At 41.1% G+C, this 24430-nt stretch overlaps 1 protein-coding gene across 1 annotated transcript in view; it reads left to right on the forward strand.

Moving 5' to 3' along the window:
• The window catches only part of ryr2a (ryanodine receptor 2a (cardiac)), a 282131-nt gene that overhangs the window by 145431 nt on the left and 112270 nt on the right, over positions 1-24430 (forward strand). Inside the window, exons 50-63 of the mRNA XM_085361763.1 lie at positions 409-520; positions 1087-1207; positions 1312-1481; positions 1886-2106; positions 2267-2357; positions 8007-8147; positions 8723-8886; positions 16637-16715; positions 17163-17252; positions 18275-18412; positions 18519-18596; positions 18728-18803; positions 22051-22174; positions 22403-22518. Coding sequence (XP_085217889.1) covers positions 409-520; positions 1087-1207; positions 1312-1481; positions 1886-2106; positions 2267-2357; positions 8007-8147; positions 8723-8886; positions 16637-16715; positions 17163-17252; positions 18275-18412; positions 18519-18596; positions 18728-18803; positions 22051-22174; positions 22403-22518 — 1721 coding nt within the window. The remainder of the gene's footprint in view (positions 1-408; positions 521-1086; positions 1208-1311; positions 1482-1885; positions 2107-2266; positions 2358-8006; positions 8148-8722; positions 8887-16636; positions 16716-17162; positions 17253-18274; positions 18413-18518; positions 18597-18727; positions 18804-22050; positions 22175-22402; positions 22519-24430) is intronic.

Genomic DNA, 24430 nt, shown 5'->3' on the forward strand with positions numbered 1-24430 from the left:
TTTCTTAAGATGGAAATTAGGGCATACAAAATGCTGACTCATAGCAATTATAATTTGTTGTGCAGATGTATATATTGAATAGTTATGAATGCCTGCCACAAAATCCCAGGGTTCAGTTGGATATGACTTTGAGCGCACTATTTTCCTTCGGCACACCTTTTGGTAACTTCCTAAACTACGTGTCGTATTTCCAGTACTAACAATGTTCAAGCAGATTATCTCTTCCTGTGTTTTCCATTTAGAAAAGAACAATTTCAGACAAACATCAGCCTGAACCAATTATCCTGTCACTAAGTTCATGAGTAACTACAGTACAAGCACAGAGTGGGAAATGAGCATAACAGGTCAGAAGAAAATGGTCTGAAGTATTTAGGGGCATTTAATATGAGAGTGTGTCTCTGTGTGTAGCAGTGACATGCCAGGGGAAGAGGAAGATGATACAATTCACATGGGAAATGCCATCATGACCTTCTACTCTGCTCTCATTGACCTGCTGGGCCGCTGTGCTCCAGAGATGCATGTGAGTTACTTTGTACTGCACACGTGCGTTTGTTCAGCTGTCTCTGTTTTGTCTTTGTCGTCCTCGTCAGTGACCTGTTTATACAGGGTCCTATCTCCAATTAGAGCACCTGACTGGAAAATGCCTTAGGAAATGTTTGAGGAGAGAAGTTTTCTCCCGACTTCATTTGCATCGTGTCTGAATAGCTGACTGTGTTCACAAACAGATTAAAAGTGTGCTCGACGTGTCTCTTTAGTGAGCAGAATGTGTTTTCAAAGCCTCTTTTGAGTAGTTGTTGTTTGCAGATATTGCATGCACAAAGACTTTTAGATTGCCCGGAAGCAAGAATTCCCGTAGCTTTATCCTCTATGTCTCAGACAATAGCTCCCAGCTAAGAGGGGTTTGGGACTGAGCTTGTTTTAATATTTTGGATTATTGAGTCACTGATAGTGAGAGTTGTCGCTGGTCTTACGGGCTCCGTGCTGGCTGGCCTTCAAGTGGAGTACCAGCGATTCAAAATGCACAACTCCTACATGCAGCCTTACGTATATAGTGCACTCACTTAAGCCCTACCTCTTTTCTATTAGCTGATCCATGCTGGTAAAGGTGAAGCTATCCGTATCAGAGCGATTTTGAGGTCTCTTATTCCTATTGAAGACTTGGTGGGAGTCATCAGTATTTCATTCTCTATGCCTAACCTGGCTAAAGGTAAGAAAGTCATCTGACATGATGACATCTAATCCAGTAATAACAGTAACTGATCCTGTAATATCAGCAATCAAGAATTGAATTGTGTTTGCGTGCATGTACAGATGGGTTGGTTGTGGAGCCAGACATGTCAGCAGGTTTCTGCCCAGACCACAAAGCAGCCATGGTGCTGTTCCTGGACCGTGTCTATGGTATAGAAGACCAGAATTTTCTTCTCCACCTTCTGGAGGTTGGGTTCTTACCAGACCTGAGGTCTGCCGCCTCTCTGGACACCGTAAGTTTCTGTCTGTGTGTATATTTCTTTCTCTTCAGGAACAGAAATACAGATTTGACAAAAGGTAAACTAACAAGGAGTCATGACTGAACCACACACAAAAAACACAGCAATAAACAAGGAAACCAACAACAGAAGGATAAATGTCAACACAACAGAAAATAGAACCAAAATACAAAGTTAATCACTACTAAAAAACAGAAGAACTCCAGAAAACTCAAAGCCCATCGGTCCAAGGCCCAGGGAACACGACACTTAGCCTTTGATATTGTTTCTTACTGGCACAACTACGCACTTTATTCACTGTGTATAGTATTCCCCCAGAGGTATAAAAACATATGTACATGCCACACATGTAGTTTCTCTATTACGTTGTTATTGTTTCTCTCTATTCTTTGTGTTAGGTTGCTCTGAGTGCCACAGACATGGCACTGGCGCTCAACAGGTATCTGTGTACAGCAGTGCTGCCTCTCCTGACTAAATGTGCGCCGCTGTTTGCGGGGACGGAGCCGTTCGCCTCACTAATTGACTCGCTGCTTCATACGGTTTATCGCCTGTCCAAAGGCTGCTGCCTCACCAAAGCTCAGAGGGACTCCATAGAGGAGTGTCTGCTTGCTGTTTGTGGGTAAGATGAAGACATACATGCACATATGAGTCAACCTTTAATGAGTATTTAGCATTTAGTCTACCCTTTTTTAAAAACACATGCTATAGATCGTATTTGATTGTATTCTTGATCAGCGATGGTACATTCCACTAACGTATGGAATCCTCTTAATGTACAGTAAGCTAAGGCCTTCAATGATGCAGCACCTACTCAGGAGGCTGGTGTTTGATGTTCCTCTACTTAATGAGCACACCAAGATGCCTCTGAAGGTGAGAAACAAAGTCGGAAACAAAGTTTGCATGTATAGGAACCAGTGTTCAGGTTGTTGTCTAAAAATGCAATCTATTACATCTTACTTGTGAGTTTTTGTTTTTAATAGTTATGCTACTTAATTACTCCCCTAAGAATGCAATTACTACTCATTACATTACATTTTCAGTACTCTATAACATGGCCAAAGATGCATTGTGTTAAATATCAACACTTCACCGCGTTCTTTTGATTCCTCAGAGGCATCTGATGGAAGACAAAACACTGCTCAGTAGATCCTTTCACACTTTATTGTCTCACAAAATTACTTCTAGAAGCGAGATGCGTCCTGCATGACACAGTGCCGCTGTTGCGGCTCAACCAACGGCCACGGCAGGCTAAACACGAGGACACAGATGACGCGCAACAATAGACACATAAAATACACTTCTGTACCATTTACTCCTTTTATTCCACGTGCAACTGTCCAATATACAAATCAGCGCCTGGGAGTAACTATTAAACAAATGCACAGACTGCACAAACAAATAACTGCTACTCACAAAGAACTGCACTAACTACTATGCCAAACTACAACTTGGCCTATGGCATCAATTAGTGCATAAATATACATAAACCATCAAGTTACAGTTAAAATACATCAAAATCATTCAAGCTGCGCTCAACAGAAAGTTTTGCCTCATGCTCACCCTACCTTTCTGCTCATCAACATCAAGAGGTGAGTGCAACCACATTTATCATCTACCACACCCATGAGACACGCCCCACACCCGTGCACCAATACAGTGAGTCCATTTAAACCAACCCACTTAATCAAAAAAGGAACAACTCATATGGCTCCTACAGCCGCCGATCTCAAAATGGTGACGCACACTTAACAGTTTTATTATTATTTATTTGGGGTTCAGGGGGGTTGGGAAGCTCATCTTGTAACCGGAAGGTTGCCGGTTCGATCCCCAGCTCTGTCTGTCTTTGTCGTTGTGTCCTTGGGCAAGACACTTCACCTACCGCCTACTGGTGTTGGCCAGATGGGCCGATGGTGCGATATGGCAGCCTCGCTTCTGTCAGTCTGCCCCAGGGCAGCTGTGGCTACACCTGTAGCTGCCTCCACCAGTGTGTGAATGAATAGTGGAATTGTAAAGCGCTTTGACGGTCTCGAAAAGCGCTATATAAATGCAATCCATTATTATTACCAGCTCTCTCATTCTAGTCAAAACAACCATGTTTCAGTAACTTTCCACTAGAGGATGGTTCCCTGTTATCTACTTTCAGGGCGTGTCCACTTAATAAATTCAAATCAAATTCAAATTTTATTTGTCACGTACACAGTCATACACAGTACGATATGTAGTGAAATGCTTGGACAACTGCTCGTGACCTAAAGAGAACAAAAAAGGAAAAGGCTATGAATAAGATAGGAAATAAATATGAAAAATTAAAAAGGGTAAATTTAACTAGGAAGGAATAAAATATAAATTAAGGTTAAAAATGAAATAACTGTACAACACAAATTAGAATGAAGGGTAAATTTAACTGGGAGAATAAGATAAAGATAAATATATAAATTAAAGTTGAAAATAAAATAACTGTACAACAAAATACACAATACACAATATAGAACTATATAAGAATGTATGAAGGAATCTAAATATAAATAAATATATACACAATAACAGCAGCTGTACAAGTATTAACTGGAAATGAAGAATATAGTGACCAGTGTTGTGCAAAACCAAAGTCCAGAAAGTCCAGTGTGTGTGTAAGAACTGTATGTGTGGGTCAGTACTGTGTGGTGGTGTGATTGAGAGACCGTATCGCCTGCGGGAAGAAGCTCCTCCTCAGTCTCTCTGTGTTGGTCTTCAGGGAGCGGAATCGCTTTCCTGACCTCAGCAGAGAGAACAGTCTGTTGTTGGGATGGCTGAGGTCCTTCACGATCTTCCTGGCCTTGGTCCAGCACCGCCTGCTGTAGATTGAGTGCAGGTCAGGGAGCTCGGAGCGGATGGTGCGCTCAGCTGACCGCACAACCCTCTGTAGAGCTCGTCTGTCCTGCATGGTGCTGTTCCCGAACCAGGTTAAGATGTTTCCCGCCAGGATGCTCTCTATGGTGCACGAGTAAAAGTTCCTGAGCACCTTGGAGGGCAGTTGGAAGTCTCTCAAGCGTCTGAGGTGGTAGAGACGCTGTCGGGCCTTTTTCACCACGGTGTTGATGTGACAGGACCATGACAGGTCCTGCGTGATGTGAACTCCGAGGTATTTGAAGCTGTCCACTCTCTCCACTGGGCACTCGTTGATGACGGGGGTCTGGTAGTTCCTCTCCTGCTTAGTGCTGAAGTCCACTATCAGCTCCTTTGTCTTACTGACGTTTAGAAGGAGGTTGTTCCTCTGGCACCAGTTCTCCAGATTCCTAATCTCCTTCAGGTAGGCCGTCTCGTTGTTATCAGAGATCAGGCCCACCACGACGGTGTCGTCAGCAAACTTGATGATGGTGGTGGAGCTGGTAGTAGCCACACAGTCATATGTGTACAAAGAGTACAGCAGGGGGCTCAGAACACACCCCTGGGGGGCTCCAGTGCTGAGAGTGGTGGAGGCTGAGACATGTCCGCCCATCCTTACTGCCTGTGGTCTGCCAGTTAGGAAGTTGGAGATCCACTGACACATAGATGAGCTGAGTCCCAGATGCTCCAGCTTGGTGGTGAGTGTGGAGGGAATTATGGTGTTAAATGCAGAGCTGTAGTCTATGAAGAGCATTTTAACATAATTCCCCCTTCTAGTGTCCAAGTGAGTGAGTGATGTGTGGAGGAGATGAGAGATGGCATCGTCTGTGGAACGATTTGGACGGTAAGCGAACTGTAGTGGGTCCAGTGTGTCTGGTAGTGAAGAAATGATGAAGTCTCTGACCAGGCGTTCAAAGCACTTCATCACTACTGAGGTGAGGGCTACAGGGCGATAGTCATTGAGAGAAGCAGGGTGGGGTTTCTTCGGGACAGGAACAATGATGGACTCTTTGAAGCATGTGGGGATCACCGACTGAGATAAAGAAATGTTGAATATCTCAGTGAACACAGGAGCTAGCTGGTATGCGCAGTCTCTGAGGATACGACCTGGGATGCCGTCTGGTCCTGCTGCTTTCCTGGTGTCCACTCTCTTGAAGGCTCTCCTTACTTCATGCTCGGAGATGACGAGCACGTTTCCGGTGCTGGCAGTATCTTCCTGTCTGCAGCCGTTAGCGCCGCTAACACTAGCATTGTTGGAGACCTTAGCTGCAGCCTCGAAGCGAGCATAGAAAGTGTTCAGCTCGTCTGCCAGAGTCACGGTCGCGTTCGTCATACCGGTTGTTGGTGCTTTATAGTCCGTTATTGTCCTTAGTCCCCGCCACAGGCTCCTAGAGTCACTCTGTTGGAGTTGTGACTCTAGTTTCCTCCCGTAGCGCTGCTTCGCCTCTTTCACCGCCCTCCGCACGTTATATGACGCGGCTTTGTACGGGTCCATGTCCCCCGTCATGAGTCCCGTGTTGTAGGCAGCGGTGCGGGATCTCAGAGCGTCGCGGATGGTTTTATCCACCCACGGCTTCTGGTTGGGAAATGTTGTGATAGTCTTTGTCTCCACGGTATCATCCGCTAGTTTCCCGATGAATCCCACAACCGCTTCCGTAAACACGTTGACGTCATCGTCGGAGCTGTTTCTGAACATGCCCCAGTCTGCGTCATCGAGTGCGTCCTCTAACGCGGCCACCGATTGATCCGTCCAGCGCGCGACCTTCCTCTGAACCGGAACTTCCTGTTTCAGCCTTTGTTTGTATTTTGGCATGAGGAAGATGGCGGCGTGATCAGATTTGCCAAACGGGGGGCGGGATTGTGCCTTGTAGCCGTCCTTGACCGTAGTGTAGCAGTGGTCCAGTGTCCTTTCACCCCTGGTGGGGCAGGTGATGTGTTGATAAAAGTTCGGCGCTGCGCGTTTGAGGTTGGCGCTATTAAAGTCCCCCGTCACAATAAGCGCAGCGTCCCGGTGTTGTGTCTGGTGCTGTGTGAGTGCCTCATGCAGCTCGCATAAGGCGGTGACCGTGTCCGCTTGTGGTGGAATATAAACGAATATAAATATAAACGAATATAAATACTACACTAAATGGTTATATGGCATTTTAGTTAATATAAAGCATAGAATTGAGGCACTTGTGCTTTGCTATTACCATACATGAGTTATTGTGTAGAGGTTTGGGGAAATACATATAAAAGTAATACTCAGACTATAATCATAATGTGGAAAAGGGCCATTAGGGTATAGGGCTCACACAAACGCACTCTTTATTAGGACGCAAGCTATAAAATTCCAGGATCTGGTGAAGTTTAAAACAGTGCAAATAATATATAAGGCAAGGAAAGGGATGCTCCCAATCGAAATAAGTAAATGGTTCTTAGAAAGAGAAGGGAGGTATTTAAAATTACAAAGAGTAAGAACAACATTGAAAAGGATGTCTATTTCAATAGCGGGAGTTAAATTCTGGAATGAGTTAAAAGAAGAAATAAAGGTCAGCAGTGATATAAACCAGTTTAAAATAAAACTCAAAAAAGAAATATTAAATAAGTATAAGAATGAAGAAAATGCAATTAACCCAAGACAGCAGTCAAACTCATGTTTATTTTCTTCTGCAAATTAGCAAATCTAAATATAGTTTTAGTTGAACATGAGAAAATATTTTTTGTGATGTTATGTTCTAAGTTGAAGGCGGTGTATACGTTTTTGTTGTTCAAATTTAGATGATGAGGATGTAAACCTGAGGGGGTGGGGCTAAATAAGTATATACTTCTGCCTACTCCTTTTCAAACAACTGCATGGAATGATTTCATGAAACGCTGGTGAATGTATATGTTTGAAATAAAAAAGAACTGAACTGAACTTCAGATAATTACACATAATTACCATTCAACTGTGTGTATCTTTTTACATGCAGTGGGGAACATTCATCAATATGCCAAAAGGTTGATTCAGTTCATCTTCATGCACAGCTGACTGCAGGTTTCCCCAACATTATAAACAGTACATTTGCACAATGACTGAAACTAGCACCACTGAAGGGACAATGGGCTGGGAGGTCAGTTCCTTGATCCTTAATATGCAAATTCTCACAGAGAGTTGGGAATGGCTGCAATCACAGCATTGTAAGATGGCCAGAGATGTACCCTTAGGCCCCCTCCTCGATTTAGAGATGGTCTTTCCCTTTTCATGTAAATGACCTCCTTGACTGGTCATTGTTCATTCAGTGGTGCTAGTTTCAGTCATTATGCAAATGTTTATAAGGTTGGGGAAACCTACAGTCAGCTGAGACTGAAGACGTCACTTGGATGATGTTTCTCCCACTGAAAACGCACAGATGAAACATAGAAATGTTCTTACCCAGTGCAAAAAAACAAATGCACACACCAAATTACCATTAGATTTATAAAATATGCGCACTAGCCCTTTGTGGAAAAACTGTAAAATCCGTGAAGCACAAATAACAGTATAATTGTATGGTTAGTAACTAATGTTGTTACTGATTAAGTGCATTAAGTTGTTATGGGAAAATATGATTGAATTACAGTAACACCTTACTTACTCATTTGGCTTCAGTCATATATTGACTGGTAATTAATGTGCTTTTGACTTCTCAGCTGTTGACCAATCACTACGAGCGTTGCTGGAAGTACTACTGTTTGGCTGGAGGTTGGGGCAATTTTGGAGTAGCGTCAGATGAAGAGCTGCACCTCTCTAGGAAAATGTTCTGGGGAATATTTGATGCCCTGTCCCACAAGGTGAGGCTCATCTAGTGGTAGCTCAAAGAATGCACACGGGTCGCACTTCTATGGACAAGCATAACAAGGCCGTTACTCCCACTCACTCTTCTCCAAGTTATACCGTCATTGCCTACTACCAGCAACACGATAGTCCCTAGATGGTGCGTACACCACCCAATGATTCCAAAAGAATGTTGGGCCTCTCATTATGCACATTAGCAAAAAACACCAATCAGGACCAAAAGGTGCAGGGAAGCATCCCGCTCATCCTCCAAGTAAAGCCCATTGGGAAAGAGGAGGCAGGGAGCAAGGGAGACCAGTATACCCACTCCTGCCCGTCTCTTCTCCCTATGTTTCTCTAATCTTCGCTGGATAGATTTCTGCCTTTTGTTTGGACACACTGTTTAATAAAACTCATAATTTATCTGCTGTGCCTGGAATTCTCTATTTCAACCCTCACTTCACCCTCATGACAGATTCTGAATATTCCCCAAGTTTATTTGCTTTAAACAAATGATAAACAGACAGCCTTCAATGTTCACAATAATGTCTGAAGCAACACACTTACATACTGTGTATGTGTTGTAATGTAGCAGTACGACCAGGAGCTATTTAAACTGGCGCTGCCATGTCTTAGTGCTGTGGCTGGAGCTCTTCCTCCAGAGTATATGGAGTCCAACTACATGGCCATGATGGAGAAACAGTCATCTATGGACTCAGAAGGAAACTTCACACCACAGCCTGCAGACACCACCAAGTATGTACATCTTTTTCTTCTTTGTAACATGTTTACTTGTTTGGCTTACAGTCAGGTTAGAATGCTTTGCACAATGATACAATGATATGTCTTGTTGTTTTGCCTCTGTATACCAACATGGTGGATTTTAAATCAAACAATCATTATGATATAATTGAAGCAGGGGGTTAACAAAAGTATTGCATTAACTGTTCAAAGCCATTTTATGCAGATTCCCCCATTTTTAAAGGTGCATAAATGCTCTTCTACTCTGAATAATCCACTTCAAACTCGCTCACACACACACATTATTTATCTAACATTCTTTATTTAAGAAACACATACATGCTTACACTTAACTAGGGTTCAGTATCCTCCCCCAGGCACATGTCAACATCCAAATATGAGGAGCCAGGGATTGATTTGAGTAGCAAACTTGCATTTGGTGATAACAGGGACTCTCTGTAATTTCTAAACCGGCAGTGCCCAAGTTAGTATTAAGAGTGAATAAGCTACCAAACAGGACTTCAGGTTGAAAAACTAAAATAAACATATGAGAGAGATTGGAAGAATTTTAGAAGTGGCAAAAAAGAAGGAATTCACTGGTTAGCTCAGCAGCACCAAATGTCTACGATCACAGAATTCTTTTCTGGGTTAGGACAACAACCCTCCTCAACATCTGGCCAAGCCTCAAACACGTGAGGTACAGATACAGCCACTTAAAATAACCACCTCATTCCTGACAGGACAATGACAGATACCTGGTGGATTCCTGCCTGATGGCCGGTTGATCCGTGACTGTAATGATATTCCCCGCCTGTGACGTGTACAATGCGAACAGGAACAGGTTAACGCTCCCAAGCAGCATTTATAAAAAACAGTGTAATGTCTTGTGCATCATCCAGGGGGCGCAGTGCTAATGGAAGTCCATTCATTTACAGAGGTTGTGCACACTGAATAAGCAAGATACAAAGCAAAAAGTGATGCTTGCATTCTTGGGTTATTCCTCAGTAATGTTACTGGACATGAAAGCATGGCACGACAATGTCTTTTTTTAATTAAAACATGAAAATCACATTTTAAGCAGAAGTTGATGATTGGTTGGTCCTGTAAGAGAAAAGTATATTTTTAGAGATACAAAAGGTCAGACAGAGAGCACCATGACAGCAGTAACAATGTAATGATGCTTTTAATGATGAAATATGTCGGGCTCTGGTCTAAATTTATAGGTGTCAGTGAAACACTACTGTACTGCAGGAGAGGGACCAGAGCATCTACTGTACATGTGTGGGCATTCCAGCCATGCCAGTTACTGTATGCATTGGCTTTGCTAATAAACGAACAGTCATAGCGCCATCACAGAGATGTACGTTTGGCAGTACTGGTGAAATCACATTTGTCTGACTCCTCTTATAACATTACCCTGTGAAATGGACACTCCAAATGCAAGGCTGTCCCTCAAAAAAGTGTCTGACCTTTCAGTTACTAAATCAATGCAGTAGTTCGTGTTAAATTTTAATTTAAACATGCCCCAACTGCACAACAATATGTATGTGTGTGTGCTGTCTGCCAGAAATATTTGGCACTTTATTTTAATTTTTCTGATGATTAAATAAGGTCAGTGAACTGCTGCTGAAGGAGAGAACCACGAGGGTCTGGCACTGTGCTTAAAACTATTGGTAATTCCCGCCAGTTAAACTTTCCCAATAAATGAACAGTCATAATGGTAATGATCACAGTCCTGGCTGCTTATTCAAGCTGTCTGTCACTAATCTTGGTATTTCACCTTTGCAATTCATGTCAATACTCTGGTTCAAAAATTTTGCAGTCAATAAATGCTACACGTCCCACAAATAAGTGTCCAACCTGCATCATGTATTTATTTAGTTATAGGTGGGAAAACTCCACCTGCTACAGGTAGGACAGAATTAACAGTTATTAGTGTTCAAACTGGTCTTAATGAGCGATTATACAAACAGCGTTTCCAGCGCCCACAGATAACAACAACTCTGCCATCAGGAGATTATTAACAGCTGATACTTATTTTATACTTTTCCATATCTTTCTTGGGATTGTGCAATCAAAGCTTCATCATCATATGACCCTCAACCTGAATGTAGAGAATAAACCACAATTTATTGGAAAGAACTGTCGGAATCCTGACAACGACTAAATAAATAAATAAACACTTTAATAACACAATTTGTTAAATATGTTACGTAGATCTCTTAAGAGTAGTTTTACTAATAATGTATGGATCGCATCATTTTAAAATGCAGCAAGTTGCCTGCTGTGAACCACCTTTATTTTCTCTCCGTCCGCGCTCTGTGCATCTCTGATAAATTGTTGCAGGGCTTTTACAGACAGGTAAGAGAGGGCAGTGGATTCTTTTGTCACACATTAGGTTCAAACAGTTCTCCGACCCCCCACAGAAGGCCAACAACTTCCAAACCCCAGCCCAGGTATCCTCTCTATGCTGTCTTTAACACTTGTAAATGGTATTTCAGGAATCACTGACAGGAAGTTTTTACAGAACGCTGTTGTAAAAACAGTCACTGTCTTTGTATTTTCCCCAACCCCCATCTCTGCCTGTCTGTACATCTTAATGAATGTCATTAATGTGTTTTCTCTTTTAATAAAAATAATTACAGAAGAACTTTTAGTTTTTACATTACTGTTAAAATCCCATTTTTAAAAGTATGCAGTTGAGAGTTTGTTACTAAAACTGGTGTTTTAGTAACAGACCTGCGTTTGCAGACCTGCAAACATTGTGAGATCATGTTGAATTCATAACAGCGTGTAACTTATAAATATCCAGAAGCAATTTTCACCTGATGGAATGATCAAGTCAGAATATGCCTGTTCAGTTTATTTAGGCTGCTCAGTCCAGAAACAGTTTTCAGCACAGAGGTGCATTCATGAAAACTCCGTCTTTTTTTTTTAATCTTGGGAGAGCACGTGCTCTCCTCCTCGAAACAAATCGAAGGTTTCAAAGGAAACAACAAAAACTGATTATCAAGTAGGAAAGCCTTAAATTCATGGAATTCACATAGTAGCACAGACTGTTTGTTTTTGATAGTCTTCTAATGTCCACTATGAGGTTTCTTCATTTTTTTGTTCACATTTCTAAAGACATAGCCCAGCACAAACAGCTGATACGTTGCACACCTGCACATCTGTCAAGTTGACAGTGGTTGAATACACTTTCATTGAAAGAACATTCCCCTCTAAAGTATGAAGACAGGACTTAAAATGATTCAAAAAGCCAATGTCCAAAGAACAAACACCTTCAAAGTTGTTCTTTGAAGCCTTCAGGAGAACTTAAAAAAGGAACAATTAGGTGAAAGTCTGGCCTCTTATGTAAAATATGGCTCAAGACTTTTGCACAATTTAAGAGATTAAAGAAATCTAAAGAATAAATCAAAATATTAAGTTGCATTCTAACAGAAAATAAAAATGAATAACAATGCTATTCATTCAAACAGGTCTGAAGAAGTAACAACCCAGCCAACAACAGGCTAAATGAAGTTTTACCAGTTTCAGAAGTAACCTCCACATCTGGGTTGGGATCTATGAGGAAGCTTGTGTGCAAGAATATTATTTTTCTGTATTTATTTTCTTTTAAATTGTTTCTACTAGATTAGATTGAAATGGAAGAACGAACGGATGTTTACAGGAAATAGTTTTGGTGATTTGCAGTGTCAAATGACTGAATGGTCAAACCAACTGTAAAGTTTGATCCATGTATTTAACATTTTCAAAACTGAACTTTAAGTTTTTATACTATCATGGGTGAAGAGGTCTCCAACAAACATCATGGAAAGAATGTGAAATTCAACTGAGTTTTATTTAAGGCAAGGCAAGGCAAGGCAAGGCAAGTTTATTTGTATAGCACAATTCAACAACAAGGTGATTCAAAGTGCTTTACAGAGACATTAGAAACAAGAACAAATAAAAAGCATGATTTAAAATTGATTAAAACAAGCAAATAAACTAACTAACTAATTAACAAACAAACAAACAACAGTATATAAAATCAAAACAGATAAAATCAGAACAGTAGATAAAATCAGTAGTTAAATGTAAGTTTTGAAATTTAAGCTTAAAGTGTGGATTTGGTGCTTTATTCAAATGCAGCTGAGAACAGGTGAGTCTTCAACCTGGATTTAAATAAACTGAGTGTTTCAGCTGATCTGAGGCTTTCTGGGAGTTTGTTCCAGATATAAGGAGCATAAAAGCTGAATGCAGCTTCTCCGTGTCTGGTTCTGACTCTGGGAACTGATAAAAGACCGGATCCAGATGACCTGAGGGATCTGGATGGTTCATACTGGGTCAGGAGGTCATTGATGTATTTTGGTCCTAAACCATTCAGAGCTTTATAGGCCAGCATCAGAACTTTAAAGTCTATCCTCTGACGGACAGGCAGCCAGTGTAAGGACCTCAGAGCTGGACTGATGTGGTCCACTTTTTTGGTCTTAGTGAGGACTCGAGCAGCAGAGTTCTGAATGAGCTGTAGTTGTCTGACTGATTTTTTAGGTAGACCTGTAAAGATGCTGTTACAGTAATCAAGCCTACTAAAGATGAATGCATGGACTAGTTTTTCCAGGTCCTGTTGAGACATCAGATCTTTTATCCTTGATATATTCTTGAGGTGATAGTAAGCTGACTTTGTTATTGTCTTAATGTGTTTTTCTAAGTTTAGGTCTGCATCCATCACTACACCCAAATTTCTCGCCTGGTTTGTGGTTTTTAGATGTATAGATTGAAGTTCTCTGGTGACCTGTAATCGTTTTTCTTTGGCGCCAAAGACTATTACCTCAGTTTTGTTTTTGTTTAGCTGGAGAAAATTGTGGCACAACCAGTCATTAATTTCCTCGATGCATTTACCAAGAGCCTGTACAGGGCCTCGGTCTCCTGGTGACATTGTGATATATATTTGTGTGTCATCTGCATAGCTGTGATAGTTTATTTTGTTGTTGTTTATAATCTGTGCCAGTGGGAGCATGTAGATGTTAAACAGAAGGGGTCCCAAGATGGAACCTTGGGGAACTCCACATGTGATACTTGTCTGCTCAGATGTGAAGTTACCTATTGATACAAAGTATTTCCTGTTTTCTAAGTATGTTTTGAACCAGTTTAGTACAGTTCCTGAAAGACCTGTCCAGTTCTCCAGTCGTTTGAGTAATATGTTGTGGTCAACTGTATCAAATGCTGCACTGAGATCCAGTAAAACTAGGACTGACATTTTTCCACTGTCTGTATTCAGACATATGTCATTAAACACTTTGGTCAGAGCGGTTTCAGTGCTGTGGTTCTGTCTAAAACCTGACTGGAAGGCATCATAGCAATTATTCTGTTTTAAGAAGTAACTGAGCTGTTGAGAAACTGCTTTTTCAATGATCTTACTTAAAAACGGGAGATTTGAGATCGGCCTGTAGTTGTTCATTTGTGTCTTGTCAAGATTGTCCTTTTTCAGTATAGGTTTGATTACAGCAGTTTTTAGTGATTCTGGAAACACACCTGATAATAAAGAAAAGTTGACGATCTGTAACAGGTCTGACTCTAAAGTCTTTGAGACCTTTTTGAAAAAACTTGTTGGCAGGACATCTAAACAGCAGGAGGAGGAGTTCAGTTGACCTAAGATGTCCTCCAGGTCTTTGCTGTTAATAGGTTGAAACTGTTTCATGGTGTTTAAACAGTTTTTTGGTGGACACAGTACATATCCTGGATCTGCTGTTGATGTACCAATTGCTTGTCTAATTTTTTGGATTTTTTCAGTGAAGAATTTGGCAAAGTCATTGCAGGCCATGGTCGAATGAAGTTCAGCTGCCACTGACACAGGAGGGTTTGTTAGCCTGTCAACTGTAGAAAATAAGACCCGAGCATTATGGCTGTTTTTAGTGATGATGTCAGAGAAGTAGGACCTCCTTGCATTCCTCAGTTGTAAATTATAATTGTGAAGTTTCTCTTTATAGATGTCATAATGAACCTGGAGGTTTGTTTTTCTCCATCTGCGCTCAGCTTTCCTACACTCTCTTTTTTCATTTTTCACCAGTGTGGAGTTTCTCCATGGAGACTTTTTCCTTCCAGAGATAACCTTCACCTTAATGGGAGCAATAGTGTCCATTACATTTAACATGTTAGCATTGAAGCTATTGACGAGCTCATTGACTGACCCTCTGGGCAGGTCAGGTGTTAATGGGAAGACCTGGTTAAAAATTGCACTACTGTGTTCAGTTATACACCGTTTTGTGATCACTGTTGTTGATATATTTGTGTGGGCTGAGATTTTACTTTCAAAGAAAACACAGTAATGATCAGACAGGCCCACATCAGACACATTAATGTTTGAAATGCTCAGGCCTTTGGAGATCAGTAGGTCAAGAGTGTGTCCTCTATTATGTGTGGCCTCTGTTACATGCTGAGTCAGCCCAAAGTTGCCCAGAGTGTTACTCAGGTCTTTAGTCCCTTTGTCCTGAGGGTTGTCCACATGAATGTTAAAATCCCCAGCAATAATTACACAGTCAAAATCAACACAGATCACAGACAGCAGTTCACTGAGGTCATTAAAAAAAGTCTGTGCAGTATTTGGGAGGCCTGTAAACATTAAGAAACACAACTTTGGATGGGGCCTTCAGCTGTAAAGCCACATATTCAAAAGACTGAAAACTTCCAGGAGATAGCTGCTTACATTGAAATGATTCATTAAATAAGACCGCAACCCCTCCTCCTCTCCTGCTCGCCCTGACCTCACTGATAAAACTGTAGTTAGGAGGGGTCGTCTCGATGAGAACAGCTCCACTGTTACTTTGGTCCAACCAAGTTTCAGTTAAAAACATAAAATCAAGGCTGTGCTCAGTGATTAAATCATTAATTAAAAATGTTTTCCCAGCTAAAGATCTAACGTTTAATAAAGCCAACTTAAGTGTTTTAGAGGTATTATTTGCCCCCTCGTGTTTGGGAGCAGTCTGTGGCACACAAGGTATGTTTACTATGTTTAAAGATCTTTTAGAGTGCAGCTCTCTGTGTTTTGACCAGGCCACATGTCTCCTGTCACCTAAAAGTACAGAAATTTTAAAACCTTCTAGTAAACAGGGTCCCAGCTTCTCCTGGGAAAAGTCACCACTGCCATAATCCTCGCAGCCCGGACCCTTCACACATCACGCATCAGACTGCGGAGACAGGGCATGAAGAGGAACTAAGGGGGGCGAGGCTGGGCAATGTGACTTCGATTGCTCTGTTGAGGGTGGGGCTCGATGGCGAACCTTTGGCCGCTCTGGTGGGGGGTTTATGGGGGACAAAAAGGGATTGGGACGGGGTGTAGATCTGAGCCCAGCATTGACCCGCTCCATCATCTCCTCATCTCCACCTTAATAGCTCCAAATCAAAGTAGTGGCCTTAATGTGCTTCATATTATAAAGCAGTGTCCTAGGCAGTGTTATGGTACGTGTATGGACTGGTCTCAGCTGGCTCACTGGTGCTAACCGATAGTTAAGTGATAGTGTAGCGTTGACTGCTGAGAGATAAATTCCTAAGTGTACAGTCTGGCGATTAACACATTTGAAATAATAAAAAAAGTTATGAGCATAACTGTATATTTATTTGTATTTATATTTCAGTCTTTGATGCAGGACTCCATAATGCTCCACTGGAGTGCCTTCAGTCATTTCCTGGCACTGGACACTGACACAAATCCAGATGCAGATTTCTATTTTCTCATCTCTGTATTTCTGTTTCTAATGCAGTGGTTTGTTTTTTCTCGCTTTGACAGTGTGACTGTTCCAGAGAAACTGGATTGTTTTATAACCAGATATGCGGAGCACATCCATGAGAAGTGGTGTATAGAAAAGGTATGTATGATTTTTATTCTTGTTCTGTGTTTCCTGATCATACTGTTTTTCCCCTCACCATGACGACAAAAACAGTGTGGTACATCAACAGTCTTTCACAGTCACTGATAACAAATGCACCCAATGATTACACATAGAAGAACACACCCCACAGCTATAATATATAAAACATTCTGTTACATATGTATGCTGTTTGGCAAACTTTATGGTATACTATACTTTAAGCCAATGATTGACATAAATGTCAATATACCAGCTTATTCTGCTGATACTTTTTTAGAGAAAGAAATATTTCTTGTAAACTTTGAATAACATTGAGGGGAAAATGTTTGTGTGCTTTTTAAAAATTTCGTAGTGTTTCTTGTTGTCATCACGAAATGTAGCAAAATAGAACTGCTTTTGGTTGCTGTAAAATCTGATCTGTAAATGTGAACTTATATTCTGTAGTTTTCCAATGGCTGGTCATATGGAGACCAGATGTGTGAAATCAGCAAGAGCCATCCACTCCTGAAACCATACAAAAGCCTGTCTGAAAAGGTAGTCTGCATGCAGACATCTTTCTGTGGAAGTTGGGAGCTTTCTATATTTTACAAAAGATTTGTATAGTTTGTGTGAGTGCTACATTTGGGTCAGTGATAGCTTAGTAATGATGAAAAACAGCATGGCATGAATCTGTATTGAATCACAGGTAGCTCTCCTGGCTGGACAGCTACCTGTGTTTACAGTTTGCTGAAATACTACACCAAACTCATACCTGAAAACTGAATGAGTCAGTTTTTACTCCTTAGCAGTAAAAGGCTGATGGGGTGTTGTCGTCACCCTGGTGGCTGAGCGTGAACACCTACGTTTGTGAATGCAGTAACTCAGAAACGTAGGAGCCTCTAATTGATACCACAGGTAAAGATGTGAGATGAGTTTGAATCTCACTGACCTCACGGTCAGAGGTTAAGTTTTCTGAAATTGATACTACAGGTGCATTTACTAAAAATGTCAGAGGAGATAAAATCTCAGTGACCTCGACCTCAAGGTCAAAGTGAGTTTTCTGAAATTGTTGTGAATGAGGTGATGTAGGATTTTGAAATGATACCATCGGTATATCTGCTAAAAGGCTGAGGGGTGCCACTTTTCTCTTCTCTTTCTTTTAGATAAACTTTAGATATTTATTTACATACACTTCATCTCCATTGTGTTATATAATATTTGTTGCAAAAGAGAAACGTATCAGTTTTATTATTTAATAATTACAGCGGCTTGCAAAAGTATTCAGCCCCTTGAACTTTTCCACATTTTGTCACAATTCCAGGTGAAAGACCAACACAGGGTGGTGCACACGTGAGAAGTGGAACGAAAAACAAACATGATTCCAAACATTTGTTACAAATAAATAACTGCAAAGTAATCAAATGAGATTTACTAATTGAATGAATGGAAATGTATCAGCTGATGTGGGCACAGACATGTGAGCAAATGATCCTGCAGAAGATCATGTGTTGGTGTGTCTGAGTTCATGCTTTGTTCGGGTTTTGCAGTACATCTGAAAGCAAACTGTGACTTTGCAGGATAAAGAGACATACTGCTGGCCCATCAGAGAGTCTCTGAAGACCATGCTTTCATGGGGTTGGAGCATTGACAGGATCAGAGAGGGAGACTCTGTCAACCTTCACAACAAGCCCAGAAGGATATCACAGGCCAGTCAGGTGTATATGAACACCACCCATTCTTACATTTGTTCCCGAGGTACTTATTATGGATCAAAGGGAAAGGTGACATCATATATAATGCTGTGTGTTCAATCTCCAACAGCTTTCTTTTGAAGGAGCTTCAGCTTTCAGTCCAAGACCCACTGATATGAGTAATGTGACATTGTCCAGAGACTTGCAGGTAAATTATTCACAAGAACACAATGCATGCAAAGTCAGATTACTCATGGGAGCTGATAATGCAGATTGATTGATGGATGAATTGATCAGTGCAGTGTAAAAGAGTCACATGTCAAACATTTACTTCTCCAGTCAATGGCAGAGCTGCTTGCAGAGAATTATCATAATATCTGGTCCAGGAAAAAGAAACTGGAGCTGGAAGCCAGAGGTAAATCTTACACAGCAAACACACACACAGGGTGTTCCTTGTTTCTCTGCCATCACAAACAGATAACACAGAAAGCTTGACTTCTTTTTTATGCATAGCCTGTAAAAATAAAACAGATGGAATTCTGCGAAGTGCTGTTTAGAAGATCAATACCATTTCCCCACACCTCTGCTTTACAGTTGCTGTTATAGCAACTTTACCCAACCCTTTGATTTTTGTTGCATATTAACTGAAGTGCCGTACAGTCATTTTGGCATGGCAGTTTCTCTGTTAGAAGCTTGTCCATTTTGGTGTTTTGTTATTAATTATTTTATTTTTTGCTTTTAAATTAAACACAGCATGCTTGTACAGATTCAACTGAGGACATTTACTACATTTAGCATTTGTGAACTTATAAGCATGAAAAAAGAAAAAGAAGGAGAAAAAAAGAAGAAGAAAAGATTATAACAATATTAACTAAATAAAGAGTAAAATAAAATAAGAAAATTCACGCGGAGTGTGAGGCATGAATTATGATCAGTTAATTTTTAAGAATTCTAGAAATGGCTGCCAAATCGTACAAAAACTCGCCAGTTTCCCCTCTCTATCAAATCTTATCTGCTCCACCCGGGCCACAGACACCATCTCATTAAGCCACCTGTTAAAAGACGGGGCCGAAGAAGACCGCCACTGTAAAAGAATAAGTTTCTTTGCAGCCAGCACACCCACTGTAATTAAGGAAAAAGATTCGATTGATGCAAATGATCCAAGTATAGCCAGTGTACCATCAAGTGGTACTTTTTTCCCAAATTGGTTTGAAAACCACGTAAAAATCTGGCTCCAAAAAGCTTTCAAGACAGGGCAATGCCGAAATAGATGTGCAAGGGAACCTTCACCGATATTACATCTGTCACATAAGGGGGATACAGAATTATAGATCCGGTTAAGTTTAAGTTTAGAAAAGTGTAATCTGTGAATGACTTTAAACTGGATTACTTTATATCTGGCGTTTACTGAGCCTTTCTGAATGTTGGACAAACAGTTTGACCGTTGGTCCTCAGACAGGAACACCGAGGTCTCCAGCCCGTGTATTCTTAATTCCATCAGAATCAGCTGGGATTGTAAAGCACTTCACAAACTGAGATATCAGATGTTTAAAATCTGCTTTCCGAATTATATCAGTAAGACTTAGTGGCTTCAGTGGAAAGTCTGAAAAGTTTCGTTGAACAAAATTCCTTATTTGAAGATAACGAAAAAAATATGATTGAGGTAACTGAAACTTCTGTTGAAGTTGAAGGAAAGACATGAATCTGTCATCTATATATATGAGTCCTCAATGCATTTCAGTCCCTTTCCCCCCCATTCTAAAAACACCCTCTCCATTTTACCTGGTTTAAACACGTAGTTATGTATTATTGGTATTCTTACTGAGAAGTCCGGTAGTTTAAGAGATTTCCTAATTTGACTTAATATCTTTAAGGAGTGTTTAACAACAAAATTACGACTGATCGAATTAATAGAAGAACCCGTGTTAGAAAACAATAAGCCCGGTAATGAGGCTTCAGATACTGTTGCTGCCTCTGCCTGGAGCCAGACAGGAAGCTTATAACAATAATCAGTAGGCGAACCCCACTGCCAGTGCAATAGAGCTCTTGAATTTGCTGCCCAGTAATAATGTCTAAACACAGGGAGACCCAACCCCCCACTGGAAGTATTTTTTTGAAGATGAGCCTTGGATATCTGAGGGGGTTTTCCTGCCCAGATGAAAGAAAGAATCAATGAATCAAGCTGCTTAAAACATTTAAGTGGCAAATAAATATGAGGGTTTTGAAAAAGATATAAAAATCGTGGCAAAGACACCATTCTAACTGAATTTATTCGACCAATCAGAGACAGAGGAAGCAGTTTCCATTTTCTAATATCGTCTTTGAGCTTGTCCAGCATTTCCAAGAAATTCGATTTATAGAGGAGTTTGGGATTTTTAGAGATCTTAAGGCCAAGGTAGGTAAAAGATGTAGTCACTAATTTGAATGGGAGAGAGCTGAGAAACTTTGGGCATAGATTATCTGTTATTGGCATAAATTCAGATTTGTCCCAATTGATCATATATCCTGATAATTTCACAAAGTGTTTAATGCAATTTAAAAGATTAGGGAATGAAATTTCTGGTTCGGAAAGGCAGATGAGTAAATCATCTGCATACATATTAACAAGACTTTCAACATTCCCAAATTTAACTCCCTGTATACCAGGGTGGTTTCTTATGTTAATGGCAAAGGGCTCCAGAGCTATATCAAAAAGAAGCGGTGAGAGGGGATCCCCCTGTCTCACTCCACGTTGTAATTGAAAGGGGGAGGATTTATCTGCGTTGGTGAGAATGCAGGACACAGATAAATCATTTTAATCAATCCCTAAAATATTCCCCAAAACCAAATTGTTTTAGAGTCTCAAATATATAAGACCGTTCAATCTGATCAAACGCTTTTTGAGCATCCAGAGAAAGTACTGCTGTTTTAGCATCTTTTCCATAACCTGAGTAAATTGTATTTAATAATAAATGGACATTATTAAATGACCATCTACCAGGAGTAAATCCTGTTTGATTAGGATGTATAATTGTTGAAACATGTTTGCTCAATCTTGTAGCTGAGGCTTTGGTTATGATTTTGTGATCACAATTTAAAAGAGCAACGGGTCTATAATGTGCTGGGTCGCCTTCCTCCTCTCCAGTTTTGTGAAGCAAACAAATATTTGCCTCGTAAAGTGAAGTTGGTAACCTTTTATTTTTAACAGAGTCATTTATCATCCTAAGCATGAGAGGAGTAATTTTATTTTGGAAGGCTTTATAGAATTCATTACCGAATCCATCCGGGGCAGCTGTCTTTCCAAGTGGTAAGGCTTGGATTGTTCCTAAAAGATGGTTTTCGGAGACAGGGGAATCAATTTCATCTCTCAGGGCTTCATCTAATTGGGGAATAGATAATTGATCGAAGAAGTTGCTAAAATCACTTTGAGAGGGTTTAATTTTACTAGAATACAGATCTTTATAGAATTTGGTAAAACAAGTATTAATTTCCTTTGGATTGGTACTTACTTTACCGGATTTTATTATCACTTTTTGAATTGCATTTTGGTGTTTTGAATAGATGAAAATTCGATCTCAAAGTTGTGATGGACCACCAGTAACCTGGTAGATGTTAAGATGTCACATAGTTAAGTGCTGCCACAGTCTGTTATCTTTCTTCTCTGCCCTGCTGCTCTGTTCCAGGTGGAGGAAACCACCCACTGCTGGTTCCTTACGACACACTGACTGCCAAAGAAAAATCCAAAGACAGAGAAAAAGCACAAGATATCCTTAAGTTCCTCCAAATCAATGGTTACATTGTGTCCAGGTTGGTCCAACTATATTTGAAACAGTTTGTCTTTGGCGTTTGTTTTGAGATTAGAAGATCAATTTCATAAAAGTTCAATTTTTCTAAAACGTCTAACTCAGAAAATACAACATTAGTGTGTGTAGCACAGCGCTGGAGTGTGGATTTGATTTAACTTCGCAAAAGCAGTGTACAACACAAGTTGTAGAAATGCAAATAAAAGGAGAACATCCTTTGTGCTGATTCCAGAGGTGTGCAGTCACAGGAGCTGGACACTCCTGCCATAGAGAAACGATTTGCCTACACCTTTCTCCAGCAGATCATCACCTACGTGGACCAGGCACACCAACACATGATGGAGTTTGGTAAGAATCTTCTCATGCCTGTAAGAGCCACTTGTTTACATCACCAACCTGGTTGTTGTGCATGATACAACAACCATGATACTTTTGCCTCATTTGGTGAAACAAGTTTGTCGTCTTCTTTTAGCAGGAACGTTTTTTGTTTTTTCCATATTTTGCTAAGTACAATGCTTTGAGGAAGGTTGTGGAAGTAGCTCTCTCTTTAGATACTAAATTGTCACTGGAGGCTAAAACAGTCTTGGGGTCTTGCTCTGAGACATTCCCAGATTTTTCTCTTTTGTTTTTCACACTAGGAAACGTGAAGGCATGGTGTTGTTATAGCACTGATATAGCAATATGACACTTTTTTATTTGGAGTTTTCACCTGGTTAGATGCAGGGCTGGGTTTTGTATGCAGACAGAGTTGCAACCTGTTTGTAAGGTAGTAAGTAATCTATAAGACAGTGGACCCGCAGGGCAGGGATAGCTCAGTAGGTAGAGTGGTTGCCCCATGATCGGAAGGTCGGGGGTTCGATTCCCCTTAACAGCTACCCTGAGGCACCCCTGAGCAAGGTACCATCCCTACACACTGCTCCCCGGGCGCCCAATGGCTGCCCACTGCTTCACTGAGTGAATGGGTTAAATGCAGAGAGCAATTTCCCCACGGGGCTCAATAAAGTACAATAAAGTACATGACAAGACGGTGGTATGCTGAAAATTTCTCTACATTTTTCCTCCCTGTCCAGGATGTTACATCCTCATCACTGAAAGAGTGTCCACTGGCCTGTAGGTGTAAATAGGCTGCAGAGTCCTGGCCTGACGAGGTGGCTCTGCTGTGTTGTGCCATCCACTTATCCAGAGGTTGTTTTGTTTCCCCGGCAATCCTCCTGCACTTAACAGCGTACACTATATTACTCTGTTTGTGTCGGGGGACCCGATCCCTGGGGTGGAACAATTTTTGGTGCAGCGTCTTTTGGGATTTAAAAGCCACAGAAAGTCTGTGTTTAGAAAAACTGCATCTCAGCTGTTCCGATACTCCTGACATCTGAGGACTCACTAAAGGTTTTCGTCTCAGGCAGCCGTTGTCCTTCTCTCCTGGATCAACTGGAGCAAGTTCTTTCCCAGCTGGGATAACCACATTTTCTTGATGTGATGTTGTTCTGCCTCCCTGGCTGCTGTGTCAGTGGGGATGATGTTCGCTCTGTGTTGTAGTTTCCTGATGACGCCCAGTTTGTGCTCCAGTGGATGATGAGAGTCAAACCTTAGATACTGATCCGTATGCGTAGGTTTACGGTACACATCAGCTTTCAGATGTCCCCCGTTACTGATGGAAATCTCACAGTCTAAGAAGGCTAACCTGCCACTTTTCATATCCTCCCTCGTGAACTTGAGTGGACTGTGGTACGTCCTGAGATTTGATTTTCATTCAGATTTGTCATCCACAGACCTGAACCAATGACTTGGTGGTGTTCCAGGGTAGGATAGCAAATCCCTCTTTTCCACATCTTCCATATAAAAGTTGGTCACAACGGGTGAAACAGGGGAACCCATGGCACACCCATGTTTCTGCCTGTAGTACTGACACTTGCATATAAAATGGGTGGAATTAATACACAGTTCCAAAAGCAAACATACTTGGTTGGTGCTGAGAGTGACCCTGTTGCTGAGGTTGGGGTCAATCTCTTACAAACTACCTCCACTGCTTCAGTGGCTGGAACACAACTAAAGAGAGACGTAACCTTATATGAGACCATTGGTTTATCTGCCCAAACCAGTGTTCCTCCAGGGAGGTCAAGGAGGCCATTCACAAAAAGGAAAGACCGTCTCTGAATCCAGGAGGAAGCCTAAGGGTACATCTTTCACCATCTTAGAATACTGTGATTGCAGCCATTCTCCAACTCTCTGTGAATGGTACTCATGGCCATTGATCATTTGC

This window comes from Diplotaxodon limnothrissa, linkage group LG8 (assembly GCF_057381915.1).
Source record: "Diplotaxodon limnothrissa isolate DT_005_m linkage group LG8, D_limnothrissa_male_GT1.1, whole genome shotgun sequence".
Lineage (NCBI taxonomy): Eukaryota > Metazoa > Chordata > Actinopteri > Cichliformes > Cichlidae > Diplotaxodon > Diplotaxodon limnothrissa.